The 27,392-nt window shown below is 38.1% G+C and overlaps 1 protein-coding gene across 3 annotated transcripts in view; it reads left to right on the forward strand.

The window, feature by feature from the left end:
- Positions 1 to 24,098, forward strand: part of POU6F2 (POU class 6 homeobox 2) — a 312,367-nt gene extending 288,269 nt beyond the window's left edge. For 2 of the 3 annotated variants that reach the window (XM_085226674.1, XM_031554003.2), the window contains 3 exons: positions 7,130 to 7,298; positions 15,741 to 15,909; positions 19,125 to 24,098. In XM_085226674.1, coding sequence (XP_085082800.1) covers positions 7,130 to 7,298; positions 15,741 to 15,909; positions 19,125 to 19,629 — 843 coding nt within the window. In that variant the 3' untranslated portion in view covers positions 19,630 to 24,098. The remainder of the gene's footprint in view (positions 1 to 7,129; positions 7,299 to 15,740; positions 15,910 to 19,124) is intronic. The other variant, XM_085226673.1, reaches the window with a different exon arrangement.
- The last annotated feature ends 3,294 nt before the right edge of the window (positions 24,099 to 27,392 follow it).

Raw genomic sequence — 27,392 nt, forward strand, 5'->3', positions numbered from 1 at the left:
TTGAACCAAGATTAGAGTCTTCTAAGTGTCAGAAATACAATAAAGGTTTCTTCTTGCTTAATGTTACCCATACAGCTGTTAGGTACTTGGTGAAGGCTAGTTAAATAGATTTCTCATAAAGAGACATAGGCATATCTAGGGGGTAACACACTGCTGAAAAAGGAACATTATAGATTGATTGAATATGCTTTATCTTTCATAAGCTATCTGTTGTCTCCAGTGACTAAAGAGGAAGCTAGAACAGCGATTTTAGGATAGAAACAAAATTCTTAAGTGAGTGAAAGAAGGCTGACAGAGAACACTGGGATTCAAAAACGTACTCCTGTCTATGTATTCCTTAAACTGCTTTCTTAGTTGGTGTTTTTTCATAACTATTTGCTTGCCTACAGCATAGAAACAGTTTCTGCATATTATATAGTTCTCCAGTGTACCTCATCAAGAGGGTTCTGTTTCCTTCTTGCTGTTGTCTAGATTCATTAAGTCTGGCTTGTAGACCTAGTTGTCCTCAGTTGTGTTTTATCTACACTGCCTGCCAGATCTTTTCATATTTCATTGTGTCTCGTAACACTACTAGCTTTGGGCTTCTGCCAACTCTAACACAATAAAACAAGCTCCTAGGCAGCGTTTTCTTACGTAGTTGGTTTCCCATCTTCATTGTCATTGGCTGTCATGCTCCAGATCAGTTGCTGAAAAGATAAAGCTCTCAGATGAGTCTCTGGTCATTTTTTGTACAGTTACTTTCCAAATTTCATGTCAAACGCTTTCCTTCTGCTGTCTCAACCTATCACATGTTCTATACCATCTCATTATCACAAGTCCATGCAGTCTCTTGTTTTTCCTCTCTCCCATTAAAATCTAACCAGCTCACAAACATTTTTTCTCTGCTGTGGTCTTAGTACTTTGATACTGTCATGTTTTATGAGAAATGAGCTCTTTTTTTCTCTGTTTGAACATAGCCAGTAAACTGTGCTATCTCAAACCAACTTTTTTTTCTTCTGCTTTTTTAATGTATTGACTTTAAGTTATGAGGATGTCAATTTTCCTCACTTTTTCTCTGTTCCTCTATCATTAGCGTTCTGTAATTCCATTTTATCTTTGGATAAAATACTAGAATTCTAAACTCAAGAATACAAATATCTGTTCACTATATTGGATTTTCCTTGCCATAGCAGGAACACTTGACTTGTCACATATGTCTGACTGGTTTTCTTTATGGCATCTACACTTGCCAATAAGATTTAAAAGAAAAAAAGAAAAAAAAAAAAGCCAATATAACTGCACCACACCTTTGGGAATAGGAAGATATTGCTATACAACCTGTATCGTTCTAAGAAACTGAGTCATAGAGAAAGTAAAACACTTCACTGTGGGAACATTGTTGATACCTTTGAATTGTGCACTTGCCTATATAGTTTTATGTCTGTTACTGTAATTGTGACTTTATATCATTCCTGATAGGGGTCAGAAAAATGTCTGGTGCATCTGATTTACATATAAGATTATGTCTTCTAGAGAAGCACATCTGTGTTCTCAACTCATTCGAGTGAGCCCAGAGACCTTCAACTACAGTGTATACTTTGAACATAGTTTTGATCCCTCAATAAGGCTTCAGATGGAAAGCTCAGTGAGATGCTGCCAAAATCCGATTCCAGTTCTGATCACAGCACACCAGCACTTCTTTACTGTTTTCTTCATTTTGAGTTGAGCATTTGCATAGCCTGGGTGGACCCAAACAGCTATCTTAACAGCTAGTTTCCAAATGTAACGATCCAGTCAGTGTAAGCAATGTGCATGGAGGCTCCTTATGCTGCATTGTAGTATAATATACTATAATAAGAGAGGGATATTTATTAAGCATCAAGTAGCTTTCATATTCATTTACTTGAATTCAACTAAATTCACATGATGGGGTACCGTCCTCAGACCACAGTGGAAACATTCTGTTAGAACTGCTGTGAAAACGATTTGGCATGATGTGTGCTGATATGTGCAATAGCTTGTTCTTTTAACTTGCCGGAAGATTTAAGAAAACATTTTTGAAGCCCAGGCCTGTTCATGCACCACAAGTAGGTTTGAAGACAGATTTCTTCTGCCATGGTGTTTTCAAATCAAACAATGGCATTGGTACACCACACTACTTTTTCTCATGTTTTAGGAACTGTAGATTAAGCAGAGATCCCTGCTTGCAGGAAAAACGGAAGCCCAAAAATCTCAAATTACTACTTCTGCAAGGCATTATGGTGGCATTTCTAAGTATTTAGGAAAGTCTTTTTACATCAATATTTTCTATGGACTTTAGTTTTTATTAGAGTTAATAAATGTATTTCCCTAGATAACCTCAGAAATAATTTGGAATTGCTTATTTGTAGCACCTTTGTGCAACCACTGCTAGTTTCATCTCATCTGGCCTTTTTGTTATACTTGTCTTTTTCACCTCTATCTTCTGTAATTTGTTGTGTTTCCTTGTCTCTCAGATGTACTTTTCACTGAATCATAGAAAAATAGGACTGGAGAGGACCCCAAAAGGTTGTGCAGTCCATCCCCTTCCCCTAGGCAGGATCAACTGTCCTTGCATCACTCTTGACAGCTGTTTGTCTAACTTATTCTCAAGAATCACCACTGATGGAGATTCCCTGACATCTCAAGACAACCTAGGCCACTTCTCCTTAACATTAGAAAGGTCTTCCTAATGCCTGACCTTAGCCTCAGCTAATGCAATTTAAGACCATTGCTTATTTCGCCCTTCTATTAGGGCCATAATTTGTTCTGGTTGTAAAACCAGTAGCAGTTCTGTTAGAATACAGAGCAAGAGTCTCGCAAAGTTTCTTCATTTCCACTTAGCCTCTTCCTTTTTCATTAAGTTATACAAAATTCCTTGTTACTCTGTCACTTCCCTGTAAGTTTCTGGATGTACAGAACTATATCCCTGATCTCATCAGAGTTCCAGTCAACCATACCAAGTTCAAGAATATATTACATACATAATTGAAGAACAAAACTCAATCTTATAATTCATTCTTCTTTGTCATTATCAAGCAATACCACCTTCACTGCTGACAGCAGAATGTAAAACTGATGTAAGAGATAAGAATCAAGCCCTTTGCATTTTCCAGTTTTTCTTATACAGCATTATGCTGCACTTCATACTTCTTATATTTATCCTATTCCTCTAGCTGTAGTGTGCAAACATATATTCCTGCCAGATACTGATCAGTGTTGCATGCAGTCATCATTCTCGGCATGTCTACTATATCCACCTACGCAGAATGGCACTTACAGCTACGGCTTCCGTAATTTCTGTGCCTCCTTCTGTCTTTCAATGGAAAATACACAACGGTCATAAATATAATTCATATCATATGTACATGTCCAAAATTGGGAAATGCCAGCTATTGCAAGTTTGAATTGATTCTGTCATCTGGAATCTAATTCATAATCTAATCGTTGTATCTCCTTAAGGCTATTTCTGGAATGGAAATTATAGTGGATGAAAAGAGAGAGAGTATTTTAATGCAATTTCATGTCATAGATAACTATCATTGTTCTTTAAGCAGGACATTTACAGCTTAACCATCACATCTCTAAACCAGGGGGTGTGCTGAAAATTATGTCGAGAGTTAAAGATGGAATCCTCCCTTAGTCTCTGTTCAGGCCATAAGGTGACTCTTCAGCCTCTCCAACTCCCCTGCTCCCTTCACCAGTAAATATCCCTTATATACTGGTGTTGCACCTAAGATTCATGCAGACTTTACTCTCTATAGAACTCTTTGCCCAGCTAAAATTCTTAGAATTCCATACATTTGTCCAAAGATTTCTGGAGGTCTGACAAGGAAACTGTCAAGCTTCTGGATTTCACAGTTATTTCACAAATGTATTCATAAATGCAGTATGCAATCCCTGCATCTGTGCGAGGATTCAAATGTTTCCTAGATTTAACCAGTTTACTGTGCATGTGCTACATGGTGGTTGTGCCTGTGTGCTCCCTTTGCAGGGACAACTGGAGAATGTACATCCATGTTGATGCCTCCTGGAGATATTAAATTCACTGTGTTCATGCTCAGCAGTTGAACTTTCAGGATAATATCTGTACTGTGGCCCAGAAATGCTGCATATGCCATCTGTCTTTACATGACCATGTGTTTCTGCCTGAGAAATACTGATGGGAATTAGCACAGAACCATAAATAATTAAGGCTGGAAGGTCAGGGTTCAAGAGATTATCCAGTCCACTCTGCTGTTCCCAAGTGGAACAGCCATTCCTGAATTTGTCTAACATACTGCTAAATGCTCTCATAAGAATGTCATTAGTTGTCCCAGCAATGTATGCCAGTGCTTCACTGTCGTGTTGGAATGCTTTTCCCAGCATATGATTTGAATTTTCCAGAGTATTGCACATCATCCTGTCCCCTACAAAATACAGGACACTCATTTTCCCTTCTTTTTACTAGCTCTGCCTTCTTCACAGCGTTGTATGCGTTACAGACACCACTCCTGCTCACACAGCTCAGAATGGGAGTTACCTTTTCTTAATTTTCGCAACACCACTGTTGGTGACATCCTCAAACTGGATTCTAATCTTGCGTGTTAGCCTATCAAAAGCCCCTCCCAGTGTGGCATGGGCATGTAAATTTAGTCAGTATCTCCTCTTCTCCGTCATCCAGGTCATTAGAAAAATACCGAATAACGCAGAAACAGGCGAGACTTCTGTGAACGTGCACTTCAGTTTCCACAGCGAGATAACCATCCCCTCAGTTTTGTTTTCCAACTACTTTTGCATTCATTCTGCAGCAGTTTCATCTAAACTATGTCTTCGTACATTATAAAGAATGTCACACGAGGGAGTGTCGAGAAACTTGTAAAGTCAAACCACCTACTGCTTTTTCCCTGTCCACAAGGCCAATTACCTTGTCTTACGGGGAGATCAGATTGGTTTGACACAGTTTGTTCCTAACAACCCATGTTGTCTGTTACTACCTTGTTTTCTTGCAGGTGCTTACAAATTGTTTGATTATTTTCTTCAATACTTTTCCAGGGGTTGAAGTTCAGTTGACTGGACTATAATTTTGCAGATCTTTCCTTTTAGATAGCCATTGCATTTGCTCCTCCACCCCTACAGATAAATACTAACATCTCTAAGCCTGTTCCAGCCAGTGTGGAAACATCTAGCTCATCTAAATACAGTATTTTTCTCCCCTCACCTAGGCGGAAATCTTTAGTTTTGCCAGAGAATCCCTTTGACAAGTCCCAGAATTAAATGGCTGCCATTTTCCAGTCTGATTTCTGAAGACACCAGTCTTGAGTGGTGTGGGCATAATGGATGAGACATCCATTTCTGCAGCATTCAGGAGAAGCCAGCCTTCCTAGTGGGCTCCTTCTCTGAAAGAAGATAGTTCAAAAGTAGACATTCTCAGCTGGAAACACTCTAAAGATAAAATCTAGCCCTTAGTGATTTTTTTTTTTTTTTTTCGCAGCTACCCAATGTTTGCATGAGCCTGAAATCTGGAATCCTTGCAATCAGCTTCTCAGCTATTATCCCTTTGATACAAAGCCCATTTTCTCTTTTGAAAGTTACTTTAAAATAACAAAAAACTCAAGATAATAAAATGTTTTTGTTTATTGACCCCTAAGGAAGTCAGAATAGGCTGGACATAGACAGATAAATAGTCTTCTGTATTATAAAAGGGTAGCTCGAGGTTGCTTGCTTCATTTTGTGTTGCGTTGTTCCATGTGGAAGATTAAAAAAATAAAATTAAATTTAAAAAAATTAAAATAAAAACGGAGTTGTAATTGCTCAGTTCTTAATCAGGCCCATAACAGGTAAAATATAATTAGATTTATTCTTAAGTATTCCATTCATTGTCAAGGTGGTCAAGGTGTGTCATGCAATTTGTTGTCTACTTAGCATCATTTTTATGTGTTCTGGGAGAATATTCTAGATAATTTGAGTACCACTAATGAATTCATCTCTTTTTCTGAATTTGTTCATTCAGTTAAACATCAAAAGTGAAAAATTCCTTAGAATTCAAGAAATAGATTTAAATTACTGATTTTGAGCAAGGCCAAATAAGCCTTTATCTTTCTCCCTCCCTGAGAATGCAAATAACACCTATCACTTAAAAGTGAAGCTTTTTAGTACATTTTTGCAATCTTTTTTCATCTATATCAAGAATCAACATAAAATGAAGGTTATAAAATAAAGGTATACTAAGTACCAGCCACCTTACTGCATCAGAACTATATTGTAGTATAATTGAGCTCTGAAAAGGCTGAACTGAGTGACTAGAAGCCAGTTCAAAAATGTGACGTCTTTTGTGTATCCTCACTATCCCTTGAATTAGCTGGAGGGTTTATGTAACAATCAGGAACACGGAATTTTAGATTTCAATCCCACATGAAAGTTTCTGATAGGCAGAAGGGATTCGTGGTTCTTTGCTTTCTCCCAGAAAAGAACCAAAGACTACACTATTCAAAATTTGTAAAAAAAATTTCTGAAGACGAATGCATCTATCACAGTGTATCGTTTGCATCTACTGTGCTTGCTAGACATTTTAGGTATATCTTTGACACAGTCTACTTGTGAAAGGATTCTGTGTTTAAGGAAAGGACAATTCATCATTTGAGAGTTAAAATTTCAGCATTTTAGTTTGTTTGCTAAATCCAAGGTCATACAACAAATTATTCATTTCTGTAGGGAAATGGAGGGAACTCCCCTACCTTACCTTCTCTTCCCCATCCCCACTTTATTTGGCGCTGGTCCTGCAGTATGAAAGGATCTCTCTGAAATAGTGCTGGTTTATATGAAAACCTGTGTAGAGAATAAAAAATTCATGAGTCAAAGAACAGGTAAGAACATGTATTTATTAAATTAGAGTGCAACTGGGAGTCTCACCACTCATTTCAAACAAGAATTTAGCTGCTAGTTATCTCATTAAACTGCAAAAATAGTTGAAAGTCAGAATGCAAAGGAGCTCAAATGTTCCTGCTGTAACACTGTCATCTGAACTGAGTCCATGGTATTTAATGCTCTTACGGGATTTGTACCCTGGAAATAGATGGGTGAAATGTTACACTGAAAGTTTCCTATTATTGCTTCATTTTCTAAATACCTATTTTTACATTTTAACATATAGCTCCATCAGCCCTCCCAGACGCAAGTGGGACAAGCAGCCTCACAGCCCAATCTCCTGCATTTGGCTCACAGTCAAGCATCTATGTCTCAAAGCCCAGTTCGTCAGGCTTCCTCTTCTTCCTCCTCATCCTCCTCTTCTTCAGCTTTGAGTGTTGGCCAGTTAGTCAGCAGTAAGTATTGCTCCCTGGCTCTCCTTGCTTCTCCACTCTGTTTGTCCTTCTCACTGCTGAGTTACCTGGTCTGCTTTCCTTACTTCTTTTTTGTTTCCCATATATCAGATTATATATTGCTAACTAGAGTAACTCATACCAATAAAAACTACTCAGTGCTGTGACAGATGGGACTTAAGGTAAACATACCTTGAGAAATCACAAAAAAAAATGCTTAATATGCACATATAAATGGTAGCAGCTGTTAACTGACTTTGTTAACACTGGACAATTCTTAAAACTCAACTGTAGTTTACATTCTTTGGAAATGTGAATGTTTTAAATCAGTATAATGAATTACATTGCTTGATGTTTGGAGGACAGCCCCTTCTATTTTCGGTTAATCTCCTTGTTTGTTACTATTTGTTTGCTTAGTTATTGTAGCAAACTGTTTTAGAAACTCTAGACCTTTCTTGGCAGGAAAAGCTTATGCAGTTTGAGCAATTAAGAACTGTAAAATGTGGGAGAGAAAAGAATGCTGTGAACAAGTACCTTTAGTTTTGTTGTTAGGATTGTAACAGCTGACCTCCTGACCAGCCCCTTCTTCCAGATCACACATTTCAGAGTCTTCACTATTACCTGATTAGCTTTGGTCTTTATATAACGAAAACAACAGGTTAGAAGTATGGATAAAAGCATTAACAATTTTTGGCACATCTGCAAATATCTAGCAGTATTGGATGACTTCATTAAAAGATAACTACATGTGCAAATTTCAATTAAACAAATAGTATAATTAACATTGTATTGCTAATGTGAAATGTATGGCTAATGCAAGCTTAGGAAGGGCTTGGAAAACATTTCAAAATCTTGGTTGGGTTACTTCAGAAATTGTTTGTATGGAGAAGTTACTAGCAGAGCTATGGTGATAATATAGGGATAATATAGGGAGGGGCAGCTGGGGATAGGGACAGGGACTGCATCAGAGGGTGGTGGGCATGGAACAGGTCTGCCCAGGACAGTGGGCATGGCTCCAAGTTGCTGGAATTGAAGAAGAATGGTCTCAGACATAGGGTCTGATTTTTGGGTCACCAGGAGTTGGGCTTGATGATCTTATGAGTCCCTTCCAACTCAGGATATTCTATAATAAAATTATGCTTGTGTAATTTCCAGTGTGAATATTTCTATTCTGGAACAAATACACCTCCATGGGTAGCTGTAGGTACATAAAATATATAGATATAGATGTAATTATACTGAAATAAATACACTACTATTGTTCTACTAGTAAATTTTCCCATGTAGATGAGCTTGTAGAAAGAAGGCAAATAAGAAGCTTCACACTAAAAATACATAAGGTTATATCTTATCCATGTGGGAAAATTGACTAAAATAGCATGTGTAGAATAAAAACTATTTCTGGCTGGTCCAGAATAGTTTACCTTGTAGACACTCTTGTAAAAAAAATAAATCTAGAATAGCTATTGAGGGGTACTCTAAACCACAATAAATGTTCCAGTGAATTTCCCCATGTGGATAAGCACCCTACACGATAAAAATAACATCCCTACACAATAAAAATAACATGGAAGAAGCCCTTTTAAGTTCATAACATAAATCACTCAAAGGTTAGGAGATGCTAGAAAAAGAGTAGTTTGGGCAACTGTATCTAGCTCCTCTTCAAACGTGTGTTTTATAATAACCAAGTATATAGTGATTAACATCACAGAATCACTTTTTTCTTATCCTTCATTCTGTGAATTTCCAATGGAATTTTTCAAAGGATGAATCATACAGTAAGGAAAGCTTTTGTCCCAGCATTTATTCTCTATCTGGTTCACAAAACTGTTTCCCTGTTTGTATGTAACATTTGAGGTAGGGACTTGAAGGGCAAAAGGTGGTCTTCCTTCTGGCAGCAGAGGGCTGAGTAGCTGTAGATCTATCTACCACATAATTGTGGTGCAATTGCAGGCAAGTCACTTGCAACTGATTTTTCACAAGTGCTCCCTCAATTTCCAGCTTGAAACTCCTGACTTTAATTTACAGAAGAACCTGGTACTCACAATTCAAAGTGCACTTCCACTGTGGAAATGTATAAAGAACCATTTAAAGTCACAGACTAAAAATTCATCTTCTGCTTGACCTCGACAGGGTAGCTAAAAATGCCTTTTGCCTTAATATCTGTCCACTTGTCTGTGAATGAGAAGGAGAAGACCCTCATTTTATAGAAACACAAGGAAATAAATTAAGATTTCAAAAAATCTAGAAGCTCAAGAGGAAACGAATAACTATGTCTTTGGTGAAGAGCTTTAGCAGAGGTCTCGGGCCACACACTGAACAAGTAAAAAGACAATACGTCAATCACTTTCTCCATAATGAAGTACATTCATCTTGTGCACTGGACAAGACAGGAATCGGTAGGAAAAAACTGGTCTGGTACTCAGATGAGGATGATAGGCTACTGTTCTCCTACTATTTTGTAACTTTTCAGTGTTTATTTATATGACTCTAAGGCTGTTCTTTTAACTTCATTTTTTACTTGGATATATTTCAAGGCTTTTACAAAAGCAGAATAGTAACATAAGTCAGTTGTTTGGTGAGATTATATTTATATTTCTACCTGGAGATATGAGATCTTCTGTCAGTTGAACGCATGAAGAAGCTGATAGGTTGTGTTGTCATCTTATTTGTCCTACTCTAAAAGGGAATGAGATGTGCTGTGTTCATGAGCTGAAGGCAGAGGCATACAAGGCATAGGATTATCAGTTTGGTTGAATGGGGAAGATGCTTTAATGAATATAGGCCTTTTTCACTCATTCCTCTCAAACTTGATTCTCGTAGTACTTGTTCTTTTCCACTCTCATTACCTCCTCACATTGTTCTCCACATATCTGCGTTCCCTGGGCCTCAGTACTTCTTTTCCTCTTTTCCTCTACCTTCTCCTTTCTGTTCTTTCCACATCATCCATGAACCCTCATTTCCTCTTCCCATTTCAGTCTTCTTCCAGCTCCTACTGAGTCTCTGTCCCTAGGTCATCTCTGCATCCTTTCTACCATCCAATCAACATAATCTTCTGCCTTGCTTTATCACTAGTGCTTCCTCTTTTCTCCCCTAATTTCTGTCCTCTGCCCAAGTGAGTCCTACTTTCTTCTCTGCACAATCAGGCTGTCCCTTCTTCAGATCCAAGTTCATATCTCTGCCCCTTAACAGTCTTCATCTTTTTCTCTTCCATCATTTCTTTTTCTTCAGATTCAAGGTTAATTATTGTCCCCTTTGCATCTAAATCTACTCCAGCCCTCTCTGAAAGCCATTGGAAGACTGTGGAAAACGATCACCAGGAAGAAAGGCAATTTGGTCTCCCTATCCTTACTGCCGCCATGGCCTACAGCAGGCCAGAGCCACAACCACAGCAGGACGAGTTCTTCTCCGTATCCTCTAGTCCTAGGCTCAGAACAGAGAAAACCTCAAAGGCGATTCTACACAGAGGTCTAACATATCTCTATTGAGGAAACAGGAATTTTGGAGGCTCACTTGCCTGGACTTGTTTGAGACAGAGTTTTATTTGAGATGGCAAGAACTCCATTACTGCCTTAAATGTTATCTTCCTGACAGCTATCAAGGTGGTGAATAAAGAAATGAAGTTTATAAAACAACTGAAATCGTTACAATTCTTTTTTCATCCTAGGCAAAACAGCATGTTTTATTAACCTAATTTTTACAAATGGCTGAGCTGAAATTTGTCTTATATTACAAAATTGGCCTTACTGAATACCCTGCCAGTGAGAACGAATAGCACTGAGAAGATACTCAGAGTGCTTCTTCCTTGTTCAAACCTCAAGAAAGTTAAATCAACAAGTGAGAAACTTGGGGTAAAGAATATACATTTTACATATTTAGACTGAGGGATGAGATTTGGATCTTAAGAGCGTTCCAAAGGGAGAGGGCGTTTACAGGAATTCCCTCTAAAAAGCAATGGCAATAATTACACAGGAATAAGAAGTTTGGGCACTGATCTTGTAAATTTATTTTTCATGCTTCATTCAGTCCCAAGATCAACAGAGTACATAATGTGAGGGAAATATCAACATATTTCTGCCATTTTTGCATAGAGTTCTCATATGGCCAGAAATCAGAGAGATACTTGATAGTTGTCCAGCATATTCTACACAGCATCTAGCAAACCACAAACTGGACTTAATAGTGTTTGCATAAGCCTGTTATTACTTCAGTAACTAAATAATTGCTTCAGGCAGGATTGTGCACACCTACTAAGAGAATAACTCTACAAGAGGTCATGCCACATCTCTGAAATTACTAAAAGACCATGAGAAACAGATCAGGATTGGGCTTTAATAACTTTACTGTTCCATGCTCCTTGTTTTTATTCCTTTCACTTTTTATTCTGATCGTATTTTCTGTACTTTTTGCAATTTTTTTAAAAAAGATTTTCTAATTAAAAAAAAAAATCCTTTATCTCTTACTACTTCTTTTCATTTATTTTACACATTTGTCCCTCCCGTGATGCCCTGTATTTTTTTTTTATTTACCCCTCTTTTTTCTTCTTTTTTTTAAGTTTCTTGACTTTTTTTTTTTCTTGATCTGTTTCATGCTTCATAGCTTTTCCCTTTTGTCTTATCCTCACATCATCATCCTTCACCATCAACCAATGGTAGTTCTTGTTAATACATATAATTGTGATTATTACCAGAGAAAGAACATTTTAAAAGATGGTCTGCCTAGATGGGTGCAAGATTCATTTCCACTCTTCATGTCCCTTTTGTGTGATTTCTTCATATTGTCTTATCCCATCTCTATTCTCTTTATTCTTCTTTGTTTTTCTCTTCACTTAACTCAATATTACCATTCCTCATTTTATATGATATTTAATTTTTCTGTCCTCAGATATATCCCTCTTCTCATTTCTTACCTTTTCTAGCATAGGTTTTCTTTGTGGAAATCACTTTCTTCCCCTCTGCGAACTTGGGTCTCAGTGACATTCCTTTCTTCTTTCCAAATTCATTTTACTGTCATCTGATACTATAAAATTAAAATGTTCTCACATACAAATTATTCTTCTCTTTCCCCTGAACTCCACTATATTTCCCATTAGCAATGCTTTGTCCTGCCTCTATCATCCAAATTATATTTTGTTGGCTTTTCTCTGCCAGCTCTTTCTCCTTCCTGACTGGGGAAAAAAACCCCTGTAATCCCTTCCACAGTAGAACTCTACACAACAGAAATTTGCTTTCTCCTTTGTAGTGCAACTCTTTCCTATCACCAGAGAATCTGCAAGCATTGGAAACTCGTAGAATGTTCATGGAAGAATTCAGAATTGGGAGGGGAGTAGTATTCCCTTCAGTATTTAGGAAGGTTTTAGTACAGGATAACCCATGGATTTTTTTCTTCTGCTCTGCTTGTCCATCTTCTCTATCCACCAGGACATTCAGTGGAATCTTAGTTGAATTTCTTTTTGTTCTTTTGCTCTATGTATGTTTCATATAGTTGTCCCAGAAAACTCATCTTTTTCGAGGGCCTATTAGTTTCACAAATATAACAATCATAAAGTATGAAGCCGTAATATACATTCGGGATCTTCACTCTAAATATTGTTACTGTAGATCCTAACCATTTAGTGAGATTGGCATTCTTTGTTTTCCTCTTGGCTCTGTGCAGTCTTTTGTAAGAAATCCACTTAATTTAAAAAGTACCAGTTTAATTACAGTCTTCAATCAACAGCTCTTCCTAAAATGTGAGCTAAACTCTACACTTAACTGTTTTGAAAGATTAAAACTTACTGAAACCAAGTCCATTATTTATTTGATTATATTTTTGCATATGGATAAATTAGTCCACAAAGTCCAAGATTATGTATTGATGACATTTTAATGACAATAGAATAAGACAGATAGGTGCTGTTACATGATGATATCAGTAGAGAGGGCTTCATAGTACTACCTGAGTAGTATGGAGCTGATAGAAATCAAGGGACTACTTCTGTGGTTTTCAAATGGCTTTGAATCACACCTGGAGTAGAAGTGTTTCTGATTTGATACAAACACTGTTTTCCCTCGAGTGCAGAGATAAAAGGCTTCAGCGTTTGTGCCCACCTCTGTAAGCACTTTCCTTCTCCCAAAGATACTATATAAGAATGAAGCCTTTTTCTCAACAGATAGTACACCATAAATAAGGATGTACTTCCATATTCCTGAAGTACCTCAGAGGGGTTCTTTTTTCATGTTAAGGAGAACTCTGTCCAGTTTTTCTCTTGTCCAAGATCCCTGTGCAGGAAAGGACTTTCCATGATACTCAGTGTTATGACCATGTCATACCAGAAGAATTCAGCAGAACTTGGAAGAACTTCTATATAAACGTGTGCAAGCATAGAACCCCTTAGCTTTCTTACCTCCCTCTATATTCTTAACAGGAATCTGGGGGGCAGGAACATTACAGGTGACAGCAGCAATAAAGTTCACCAATTTGAGCATTCTCTGGGAACATCTGAATTGTGTTTTGTACCATCCCTCTAGTCAGAGGCCTTAAAGTGGAGAGAAGAGGTGAGAAAACTCACTGTCTTAGTGCCCTTTACAAAAGTGAATCTGAGGTCATTATCATTTATGAGATTTTGTAAATTTATCTGTTGCCATCCAGAGAACCAAAGGGCTGATAAGCAACCAGCTCCACTCTGTGCTTATGAAAATCACAACTGGTATGCAGGGTAGACTGTGTATAGGATAAGGAGGAACATTTCACATCCACAAAGGCAATTACTTTAAAAACCCACTACTTATAAGCAAATAATACGTTTCCTAACTTTATACAATTTGAGCACATTGATGTGTGTACAGATGCTCTCAAGAACCACACTGACAGGAGGAGTGCTGAATATTGCCAATACAAGGTTCAGCCTATATGTTTGTTCAACTGTATTCTTAGTTCATGTGGTTCCTGACTACATATATGAGTATTCTAAAATACGATTGCTACACATGCTTTTTTCAATCAGGCTTCAAATGAATGTAGGATAAATTCATATAGGAGAGAAGTCTTTTCCCTCTGTCTCTATTATTGGACTAAAAGATTTTTTATAGGACATTTCCACCATAAGGGAATTTTACATCAGGTTTGTAAGTCTGAAAATACAATTTTTGTTACTGTAATGCTGACATGCCCTTAGCTGTAGCAGCACTAGCAGGAGCCAGGGTAATATAGGGTTCAGAATAGTAACGTAGGCTAGCATTGTCCTTGGACAACTGCTTGTATTTACAGAAATTGATGGGTTATTGTGCTGCAAACTTTTCACCTAAGAAGTCTGAGAAATGAGGTGAAGAACAATAGAGATGTCTCACTGGGAGAATGGCTTCACTACACGCAGTATTGCACAACACTTTGAAATCTTCCACCAGCCAAGTCCCATGCTGTCTCTGGCTTGGCAAACGCTTTCATTTAGCCAGGGATCAGTAGCTTGGGGGAAAAAAAAGTTCCATTCTCCAGCTGTTGTGTCATCTCCCTTGATAAGTCCTAAATTGGCTGAGTTATCCAGCACCAAAGGAGCTTTTCTGCGGTAGACATGCTTTATTATGTGCCCTTTCAGGGACAAAGGCTTCTGTGTCAGTAAAACCACTATGGAGAGCAAGGACAGATTTACTCTCACAGCATCATAAGCATTATCTTCTGAGGGGCTAATGTAAAAGTAAAAAATTGTGCAGCATTACCAACCAAAGCCTAATGGCTGATGTTGCAAATACACTGCTCCTTGATTATCAGCCTGATGGGAGGCAGAAGGAAAACTGAAAGGCTGCTTTTCACAAGGGCGTATTTTAAAATACGATTTTTAAATGAGGAAGGGTGTGCTTTTTGTTTGAGCTTGTTCTTTCGATGGGTTAGTTTGGATGTTTGACTAGTGGTTTGGGCTGAGTATTGTGGAATAGGGAAGGAAGGTTTGTAAATCTCCTTATTTGACAGTTATTTTAGATGAAATGGAAAGTCTTGCTTTCAAATAAAAAACCCAAGCAGTTTGTGCGTGTGTTTTGCACTCTCCACAGACTGCAAATAAATACATTGACAGAAGCCTGTCTTGTGCATGCAGTGAGAAGGGGGAACAAGGAACATGACTTGTCAGAAGTGGGAGGAAATATTGTGAAGCCCAGATGGCAGTGAGGACCCCAGCCAACCTCACTGCCAACCCCTCAACCCAAGCTGAGGGGAGCTTGCCCATTTTTCAGGAATTCAGCCATGATGTCTTTGAACATCTTTCACCACCACCTGGAAGCACTGCTGCTTTGTTAGATTTTAGCAACCTGAACATCCTTTGTAACACACCTGGCAAAGCGAGCCCGCTTCTGTTTATGGGAGAAAGAGAGAAGTACCGAAAAATAAATTAACATGACAGTGAAACATGGTGTAAGCCTAGCCCACTCATACATGACGTGAAGAACTGACACAATTCAAAAAATATTTCAACAGATCCTCAAACAGCCACTGGAGAAGTGGATGGGGTGAATCTGGAAGAAATCCGAGAATTTGCCAAAGCTTTTAAAATCCGGCGCCTGTCCCTTGGCCTGACCCAGACTCAAGTTGGCCAAGCCCTAAGCGCCACCGAAGGCCCAGCCTATAGCCAGTCTGCCATCTGCAGGTAACAAGTTACATCATAAACTCTCCTCTCCTCTCTTTGTTCTTCAGAATTATTCAGTTTATTGTGAGGAGCATGCTCAGGTTGGAGTCATATTTTTTTAGAATGTTATTTTTTCTGGGATTTGAACTCACCAATGATGTTGGTATCTTGGCAGATAAGATGTTCTTCTTGTGTAGCCCTCAAGTAACTTTAGTCTTTTTTTTTTTTTTCCCCTTCTACATTTTTTGTTTGGTTTTGTTTTTTCCCTTCTACTTTTTGAACAAGTGAGAAACAATGTTCCTAGCATAGAGACTTAATTCAGTAGGCAAGTTGGAAACCCTGCTGGTGCTGGATAAGCACCAGCTGACCCTCTTCATACTGTGCCATTTTCTACAGATAGGGTTACTGAACAAATATTTCATGGCTGCACCCCTGCTAAGTTAAAACCTGTATTACTGTGGTTAGCACTTCATGTATAGGATGTTAATGATTTAACTAGGCAACACAGAAGGGAAAAAATTATCCTTCCTGCTATCTTGCAAATCAGCAGCTATTCATTTTTATCACCTAAATATATATTAATAAATAAATTAATTAAAAAATAACAGGCAACCCATGTATGCAAAGCAGGACTAGAAATGTGCCCTAATCATGGGAAATAGTAATACAGTCGTAACAGAGTTAGTTAGAAGCAAGCACTGTATATGCATGTATGTGTGTTACAGTAATGCCATGTTTATGCATGAGATAACAAACACACTTAGGTAACAGCTTTTTCCTCTTGGGCAATGCCTTATAGTCCTACTCCATCAGTGAAAGCCAAGAAACCAACTCTAAGCTCATTTAAGTGGATTTTGTTCTTGGTGATCCATGAAATGTTCTGTCTTTTTATCTGCTCTTTATACTTTTAATGTATTCCCCATAGAACGGAAGTGTACTTTTCCTGCAGTTTAAGACTAAGGTTATAAATAACATCAGTATGGGGTAGTGAGCTTGCAGCTCACATTTTGCTCAATGATTTTCCATAAAACCCATTGATTGTTGTTAAATACAAAAAGCTCCATAGGATCCTCTCACTTCTATGGCCTCCCCTACTGTTTTTTCTTATAAGATACCTCCCTGTAGAAAATAACCTTTATTCAGTCTATACAAGGATACTACTGCTGGGAAATTTGTTTCAAGACTTGTATATCGTTATTCCAAACAACATGTTCTGCAGTATCAACACTAACAAGCAAAGCCAATGATACGAATGCTATTGCTCCCTGTTGCTTAAGATTTTTTTCTTTCATATGGTCCGTTGGTAAAGAATGCCTATAACAGGTGGAGTTTTTGGCAATTGCCAATTTGTTGTAGCCTTAAGATGCTCTTTAATAAACAATACTTCTAAGTGATAAATTGCAGTTCCATTTTGCTTAAGCCTAATTTGCTGTCTCCTAATTTCCTCAATCTACCTCATGCCTGAGAAAACCAGTGGGGATTATTTGAATTTTACTAAGTGAAAGGGTTCTTCACTAATGTATTATCATGAAAACCCAAATCAAGAGGAAATTGGAGCACAGACACAACTAAGTAAAGCCAAGACATATGGAAGCCTTTGACAGAGGGCAAATCTTGCCACATTTGAGAGGTAAATGGCTCAGAACAACACGACTGGATGCAGAAGTTGGTCCCAGACATTTGCAAAGTAGTAGTGGTTTTTCCTTCCTTTGGCTCCCAAAGATGAATATCATTTTGGGGTGTAATAATCTGCTATGACTGTGCATTTCTTGTTAGAAGTGCATTATTTATGCAGTTGTTATGTTCCAGTGGCAGTATGCTGCTCCTCAGAAATAGAAGTTTCAACATTTCTTTTAATGTTAACAAAGGAGATTCAATGGAAGGAGCAGCAACGTAATCAAGCTGAACAACCGACATGACCAAAATATCACTGGATGCCAAGGATGAACACCTTGCAGCCAGTCCCACACTAGGATGCCAGGAGTGTTACTATTTGAAGTTATTATTATTATATTTTCGTCTCTTTTTTTGTTTGTGGGAAATGCTTTGTTTGTTACTGAAGTATTTCCTGCAGCTGCCATGTGCCAAATAGAGTCTCCTAAAGCTGCCAACTCCAGCCTTTGAGTTGCTTTGCACCAAGATATTGACTCAGCCAGTCTCATCTCCCATGCACAGCGTGATCAGCTGTGGCAGTGGTGCTCGAGTACTGGGAAAGCTGGAGAGGGCAGCAGCACCAGGCAGTAACTGTCTCCAGGATTAAATATGTCAGAGTATGGGAGGGACGTGGGTGAAGTAGAGAAATACAAATGGGTGGCATCAGAGGAATTGGGCATAGACATTTTTAATGCATCTTAAGAGAGTATGAACCTGATAAATAAAAGAAACAAATACTTACATGACTTGAAGAATGAACTCAGCTCTTCTGCTTGTTTATGAAAAGATGAAAGCTTTGTGTAGCTGCTTTTCCAGATGTCTTATAATACTTGTAAAATCTGGTTTGGCAAAAGACTTTTGATGGCAAAATGATATATAGAAGACCTCATTTACAGGAAATGATATCATTCTGGTACGGGTTGTAGAAATCCCACAATAAACCCAGCTTGGTGCCACAGCGTATTAGTAGACTATTATACTGGGTTTCATCTGGAAAACATGAGTCTGTCTTTGCACATTGTGGGGGTAGTGAAGATAATTGCAAAGCATCCAGCTGTTTCAGCCGGACACCACTGGAGCTACGGGAATCTGTTTTGGACACAGAAAAGGGATATAGTGTTAACTTGCAAACAGTGAAAATTGCTGAAAAATGAAAGGAAAGGAAATGTGATATTCAGAGGCTAGTAGCTGCCATTGGTTTGTATTATTAAAGCTGTGGTATTTGGACTAGATGGGATGGGAGGGGAAGCAAAGGGATTAATCGCAAAGAAGAGACGATAAAAAGCAATTGCCTTCGATGTCATTTCCTGTAATTAGATTTTAACCTGAACGGTTTTGAAGATCATCAGAAATATGAAAATGGGAGTCATAACCTGTATTATTCAGCGTGCTTAGAATTTTGTAGTATTTGTTTTGTGATAGTTTAAATATCTAGCTATATATATATATTTATAGATATAGATATCTGTTAGTTTTGGTAATCCATTGTAAATTATCTCTGCCAGTCAATTAGTCAGGCAGGCAGGAAGTCCCACCCTGGCAGAGCATCAGTGTAAGACTCTTCTTTCTCAATTTTCCCTCAGACACACCATCCTGAGAAGCCACTTTTTCCTACCACAGGAAGCCCAAGAGAACACTATAGCTAGCAGTCTGACAGCCAAACTGAACCCTGGCCTTTTGTATCCTGCCAGGTTTGAAAAGCTGGACATCACCCCTAAAAGTGCCCAGAAGATAAAGCCGGTGCTTGAGCGGTGGATGGCTGAGGCTGAGGCCCGCCATCGAGCAGGTATGCAGAACCTTACCGAGTTTATCGGAAGTGAACCATCCAAAAAGCGCAAGAGGCGTACCTCATTCACGCCACAGGCCCTTGAGATCTTGAATGCTCACTTTGAGAAGAACACGCACCCCTCTGGGCAGGAAATGACAGAGATTGCAGAGAAACTGAACTATGACCGGGAAGTAGTTAGAGTTTGGTTCTGCAATAAGAGGCAAGCACTGAAGAACACAATTAAACGTTTGAAACAGCATGAGCCTGCGACAGCAGTTCCTATGGAGCCCTTAACAGACTCACTGGAAGAAAACTCCTAAAAGCAAAACAAAATAAAACCACACACAAAAATCCCTGCACCGACAGAAACCTAACCATTCGAACTCTGTGAAAATACCTGTTCATCACCCTTGTAAGTAAAAGACTGAGAAAACTACAAGAAGGACAGAACAGTTTATAATTGTCCGTGAGTTTTCCTATATAAAAACAAAACAAGGAACTGCACAACACTTAGCGTGTGTGTCGTAGAATTAGTTCCCCAAAAAAGAAAAAGCCAGTTGATTTGTTTTTTTTTTTTAATGGACTTAAAGTAAACCAAATAACTGCTGACTTTTTTCTGTATATTATGAAAACGTGAACACATTTTAAGGAAAAAAAAAAAAAAAAAAAGAAAACACATAAAAAAAAAAAAAGAAAAAAGAAAAAAAAAACTTTTATCTGTTTAAAAGAGAGTACAAGCCTGCCACCTGGAGGAGTGATTGTAGCCTTTCAGGTATCAAGTGCTGATTCACTATGAAAACTATTAACCAAAGTCAGAAACATGGAATTGCAAACTAGATTGTTAGTCTACTCTTTTATGGGTGTAAATCTGTGTTATGAATTTTTACATTTGTATTTTGCAAAGAGGAAAACAACAGGATTAATTTCTCTCATCCATGGTCACACCCCTGCAGGTGTGTACAAACAGGTGTCAAAGCCATTCCATCGTGGTCACCTCCTTTTCTTTTGTTTGTTTTTAGCCGACAGTTATGCAATCTCCAAGTGTTTGGGTGCCAAAAATCGTTTTTTTTAATTGTGATTTGCAGGGTTTGGTATTTGTCTTCTAAGGGTGTAAATCTCAGTTTGCATTTCTATATTTGATTTTTTTTTATGACTCTTTTTGCTGCCTTCAGCTCATTCTCCACCCTTTCCCTACAATCCCATAACCCAGTACTGTTTGAAGATATTTAGAAAGAGAAGTGCAACCTGAACTTTCATACCGAAATGCTGAAATACAGTAGAGGACAAAGGATTAGGATTGTGTCTGATAAACTGGCAGCTCATTGTCAACTGCATAGCTTGGGATTTCTCAGTCCTTTCGTTAAGAACCTTGAGAGGCTACCAAAATTCATTTGTAGTATGAACGTAAACTGCACACTTGGCTCAGTACTGCGTCTATATTAAGGCTCTGTTTGAAGCAATTTCTCTCCAAAGTCTGCTAGCCAAAGAAATTTCCTGAGATTCTGATGGAAACAAACAGATAGGCCAAGAATTGATGAGGGTGTTCTGATCGTTGTGTTACTATGGCCTGCCTCAGTGGTAGTGCTTCATTTCTTCTGCTTTTTTTTTAATATTATTATTTATTTATTTTCATCCTGATATAGATGTTCGCCCATTGTCAGGATATAGGAAAACCTACTGAATATCTTTTGGGGATAGTGAAGTTGGTGACCTGCAATATGCTTCAGATGAGGAGCTTTCCCTTTAAAGACAACTTGTTTCTATAACTTCCATTTTGATAGGGCAGACGTCTGCTAAAGCACTTGGACACTGGACATAGGAGCATGACAAGGCTCATGAGAGAAAAGTGTTGCTGATTCTAGATGGGCTACATTCTGGTCCATGAAGGTCACCGTGATTTTCATCTTGTGATGAATGCTGTTCCAGCCTGTGAGATTTAGCCCATTATTAGGATGGAAGTTACGTCTTAAGCAGAGCTTACCAAAACTTAGCCTTTGCTATTTGGTCCTCGCTATAGAGGGGATAGAGTAAAATTCTGCTGATGTAACTTTTGCTTGCGTTCACTGACTTCAGGGTTGTTGTACTGGATTTTGCTAGCCTGCCCAGGATGCTGAAGAAGGCTGCCAAAGTGCTGGAGTCTACAAATAGCACATCTCATACAGAATTATGTTTTCAAGAACTCAAGGCTATATCCAAAACACAGTGAAAGAAAGACTTCCATTGATTTAGCTGAGCTTTGAATCTAGCCCTTGCTATTTTATTAATGGGATTTGCCATGTAACGTGGAGTGTTTGTTTCATTACTGGTGGAGTTTCAAAGCTTCTGAGGCTATCATCCGTGCCAGAAACTGCATCTAAATGTGAGCACTCTCAAAGGTCAGGGTTGGAGAGCACTGAAGTATTCAGTACTCCAGACTGGGCTCGCATCCAGTGAATGCATCCTAGACTTTAAGCTTCAGCAGGGTATGTTTAAGGATATTTTCAGTATTGCTTTTATGGGAGGAGAGTGAGAATTGTTATTGACTGTTTTCCAACTGTTGATATATAAACATCTTCTGGGGAAAAAAAAAAAATAATAATATTTGAAAAAAAAACCCTCGGTAACCACAGGTAAACTGTGCGGGGGCCCAAAAAAGCCACTTTATCCAAGCTAAGCATGTGAAGCATAGAGAGCAAACCTCACAACAACATCTGCCCCTCTGGGTTACCTTTTTTCCCCTCTATTCACAGGCACCGATTTCCATGGCTGTATCTGTTTATCTATACCAAACAGAGCTAAACGTACAGCCAGAATTCAATTTACATAATGATCAGGAGGTCACCCAGAAATGAGGAGGGAAAAACAGATAGTATTTGGAATTGGACACCCTATCCACATCTCCAGCACACTACTAATTGTCATTGACGCCATAAACATTTTACTTGTTCATCTGCCCTTGAGAGCATCTGCCCTCCCCCCATGCCAGTCATCAACAGCCTGGGAACAAAACCATCAACCATTTGTTGCCTAAAACCAAAATTTCTGATTCTCCCAGAGACTGCTCTAAATTTTGTGATGAAAAAAATCTCCCAAGAAGAAAAGTTAACTAAACGGCATACGAAAGATACTAAATGTTTAAAAATATGCTGGCAGTGGTTATATAAGGTCTTTTCTGTTCCAAAGTACATATCAGAAGGATATAACTAGGACAGTGAAAATGTGAAATAAATATAAATCGCCAGCTTGGAAGAAAAAATAATGTTCATCCCAGAGTCTTAAAGTCATTCATGTGCAGAGATTTTTTTTACAGTTTTCTAATTTTATATTATGTTTTGTAAATTATTTATAAAGTGTTGTAATGCTTCTTATATTAATTTTTTTATAAACAAATTTTTGCTATGAGGCATAAATGGTGCCTGAACAGATTCTTAGGAAGATAAATTACGTGAGTCATACATCTTTCGGGGGCCATAAATATTTTGTTTTGTTTCGTTACTGGCAACATTTCTGGTTTCCATTTGTAAGCAATTTTCATCTGTTGATTACATTTGAATACCTTTTAATTTTGCATGTGATTAAAAGATAGATTGCTACCAGCAAATGAAACAGAAGTCTCTTCAGTCATATGTGAAGGTTTAATGGTTTTCCAATTTATTATCATTGAATTTTTTAATATATATATATATATATAAAATTATTATTTGAATAATGAACCAAGGGTTCAATTACCGATCTGATTTTGTCTTTTTATGGTTTTTTTTCACTAAAAAGCTGTTTTGGACAGTTGAAGAAATCCAATGCATTCAAATGGTTCCAGTTTCTTTATGTTATTAACAAAAAAAAAAAAAAAAGAAAAAAGAAAAAAAAAAGTAGAGAGAACAAGAACGCAAAAAGGAGCTAGGAAGGAACAAGTAGAGGCGTATCAAAGAACTCAAGCTATAACCAAAAAGAAATATGTAAAATGCCTTTGCTCGTCTTCTCAATGCTGGACCAAAGCTCAATGTATGTAGGTATATGCACATTGTATAGATATGGCTAAATGTTGCTGACAATCTCGCAATACTAAACTGTTACTATTTAAAAAAAAAAAAAAAAAAAAAAAAGAAATACAAAAATAAAACTGTTCATCAGTGTTTTACCTCAGCACTCTACTTGTACCCAGTTATTGACCAACATTCAAACAAGAAGATAAGAGCGGAAATTAATTTCCATGTCAATGTTTGACTGTAAAATCTGTTTGGATAACATTTTGTAATGAGCTTTTTGTCATGTGGTTTGCTTGTTTCCAACTTGAGATTATGTGGGCACATTTGTTTATTTATTGTTAAAAAGTGATATTATTATTATTACTATTATTATTATTATTATTATTATTATTTTTTGTCCTATGTGCTATAATCTACAGAATGGTCACCAGGGTCACTTATGAAGCACTGCAAAGAGATCTGTTTTTCCGTGCATGGAGCATGCAGAGGAAAGATGGCAGTATGAAACAGACTGTGTTTTGTTGCTAAAAAATACTAATTAATTCCAAAAGGAGTTGGTGTGGTGGACTTGTGACCGAGAAACCAAACTGGATATTTAAAAGCTCCTTACTACTCTGACTTTGAAACCAAAGCTGATTTATCTGCACAGGTTGCTTAACATGAAAAAATAAATAAATAAATAAACTGACAAAAACTGTACTTAATCTAGAGCAATATCTGTATGGTCAGTAAAGCTGCACTTTGTGTATTTCTTAACAGCTTCAGATCTGTCACTTTTAATTTGTACCATAAAAAATAAAGAATTGTTTGACATGAAAAATAAACTTTCATGTGTTTGTCTTAAATCTCATGTATTATTCACATGATCAGAGTTCGTGTAATTTCACATCAGTTCAATGCCAAAAATAGTTAAATGCTTGAAAAAAAAAGGAAGAAAGAAAATATGTTTGCACCACTGGGCATCATTCTATCTGCAAAACTAAGAGTATTTCTATATATCCAGAGAGGGCACCTACATTGGTGATGTCTTCTTTTCTCTACAGATAAGCAGAGCAGAGGATCTACAGATGGAATACTGTGGGATCAGGTAAGTAAGTGTGTGTTATCACCCACGCCAAGAGCAGCAGAGCACAGATGGGCATGAAGTCCCCAGCCAGTGAATCTCTCAGTGCTGCTGTGGCTCCCATAGCTAAGCCAGGTAAGATATGGAAAGGGAATGTGTTGGTAAGCTTGGTTTATCCTTTCAGATGACTTCTGCACTTCTGCAGAGCTCATAAAGTTTGTTCCTCTTTACTTTCAGTAATTGTAATGTTGAACAGAAGAATTCAAGCGATTTGCTCTGAGTTGTTGAATTTTGACTGAATGCATGATTCTGAAACGTTAACAGGTTTTGAGAAATAAATTCAGTTGCCTTCTAAATTCATTTAATGGCAAAAAAAAGAAGAGCTAGAAAAAAAATCCTGACAATATTAGAACAGTAAGAGGAGTGCTAAGGAGGATCTCCATCCTTCATTGGATGTGGTGGGGAACGTGACCACCAAGGATAAGGAAAAGGCTGTGGTTCTCAATGCCTTCTTTACATCTGTCTTTATAAGTTATCCTTGGGGTACTCTACCCCTAACCTGGAAGTCTCAGATGAGGAGCAGAATAATTCCCCTGTGATTCAGATGGAAACTGTTGAAGACCTATTACACCACCTGTGTATATGGTCACAAGAAATTGTGACTTTGCAAGTTGAATTGTTTTTATATTGACAACTGAAAGCTCAAAATAAATCCTACTGTAAAACCAATGAAAATTAACAGTAAGAAATAACCCCCTCCTTCCTGACTGCTTAAGAATAACATTTCTAGAGCTTGGCTGTGGCAGTACTTTGGAGCTCCATAAGTGAAACATTAAGGCAAAGATCTTTAGAAGCACATTTTTTTCCATGGCCTCTTTTTTGCATTTCTTGCAGTAGATAACATATTTGCAATATTCTTATCATAGAATCATAAGTCCTATCTGAGCCCCTGCCCCTCCCTTAAGACAGATGAGGTAGAAAGAAAGCTGGAACTAAGAGAACTATGAAGTGAAGGCATGTCTGTATATAGCTTCCCTTGTGCAACCACTTCATGATCAATCACAGTCTAAATGTGAATCTTGGAGAAAAACTTGCAGTATTAGCAGGGTTTCGGTAAGTAAAGATTGTATTCTGCTAACTGAAACTTCAATTAAACAAGTACTCAGGAAGCCAAACAGACTGATAAAGAGGAAAAGGTCTCTTGGGGTTTAGTTTTTAATCTGAGAATTCAGATTCAATATGAATTGCTCCCATATGAGATCACAGTGTTCTTGAAAATAATTGAGATTCAAGGGTTAGAAATTTTTTTCCTTCTCTCTCCCTGTGCTTTACAGACCTCGAGGTTTGGGTTGTTTCTTTTGCTTTGTTTTGTTCTGGTTGTTTTTTTGTTTTGTTTTGTTTTGTTTTTATTGTTTGTCGTCTTTTATTGTTGCCTTTATGACACACTATGTACAGTAGTGGTCAGAACTGAGCAGTCACCAGGTAGCTTCCCAACAGTGACTGTGGTTTTTAACTTAGACTCAACTGCTCTGATTTCTTTTGAAATGCCAGTATCAGCCTTTACTAACCAACAAATGCAATTGTAGGGCAGGGCTCATAGCAGCTCATGTAATATCCAGTCCTTCATCTTATTGTGTTCATGAGGGCACTAAACTACTTCATAAAATCAGAGAATCACAGAATATCCCCAGAGGGAAGGGTCCCACAACGATCATCGAGTCCAATTCCCGGCTCCACGCACGACCACACAAATTCTATGTATGAGTGTATTGTCCAAACACTCCTTGAACTCTAGTAGCTTTGGGCTACTAGACTGCCCTGGGGAGTCTGTTCCATGCCCAATACCCTGTCACTGAAGAACTTATTCCTAACACCCACCTGATCCTCCCCTGAACACAACTCCATGCCCTTTCCTCAGTTTCTGACACTCTCACCAGAGAGCAAAGATTAATGCTGGCCCTCTGCTCTCATCATGAGGAGCTGTAGGTCAGCCTCTGCCTCTCTGACTTGAACAAACCAGGGGACCTCAGCCACTTTTCATACATCTTGCACTCTAGACCCTTCCCCATTCCATTGGAAGCTCTCTCATAGTTTTATGTCCTTACATTGTGGTGCCCAATCTGCACACAGTGCTGGAGGTGAGGCTGCATAGCACAGGTACCCCCAGGTACAGTTGGCCCTGCTGGCTTCCTGGGCACTCTGCTGACTCAGATTCAACTTGCCACCAACCAGAACCCCAGATCCCTTTCCATGGGGTGGCTCTCCTATCTCTCATCCCCCAGTTTGTACTTATATATCAATGGTCTCTTACCTGAACACCTACTGACTTCTCAGTCCAAAAGCCCGACGAGCAATCACATGCACACTCAGTGTGGTTATGTCTTGATTCAAGCCCCAGACACAAGCATATGCCTATACAGGCTCAAGGGGGAGCTGAAAATGGCTTGTGCAGTACTATAATTCTAAGGACTACATTGGTGGGGCAGTTCAAAAAGAACATGAGGTTCTGTTTCTGTGGAGCAGCAGCTTCAAACTGTGGAATGGCTTCTACTCTGACCACCATCCACCAGGTCTGGTCCTGCTTTCTTCTGTTTACACACCACATACTGATGACGTTCAGCTAATGAGCTCCTAGCTTTCAGTTAACAAAAACTCCACACCCCATCCAGCTTATCATCAACAAGAATGTCTCCCACGTCATTTGTTCTCTCTCAGTGATGGTCCCTAAAATGATCTCAAGATGCTAAAGGTCTTAAAGGACAGTGAATAAGATGCTGAACTGCAGGAACCTTAATTGTGTGGCAATTTGCAATTGATATCCTGAGGCAGCTTCATTCATTTTTTTTTTAAATCAGTTAAAGAACTTCTGCTGACATTTGATCATTTCTGCTACTTTTTAATACTATTGACTTTAAAAATGCTGTGTTTGCTTGCACTGTTGATATCTTTTTTTTTCTTTTTTTTCCTGTATAAACGGAAATCTTTCTTTTCATTATCAACTGTTATAAAAAGAAGGCAAAGATATGAGAACTCTAATTTCTTTTCTCAAAGGAGG

Source organism: Meleagris gallopavo, chromosome 6, assembly GCF_905368555.1.
Source record: "Meleagris gallopavo chromosome 6, MGAL_WU_HG_1.1, whole genome shotgun sequence".
Lineage (NCBI taxonomy): Eukaryota > Metazoa > Chordata > Aves > Galliformes > Phasianidae > Meleagris > Meleagris gallopavo.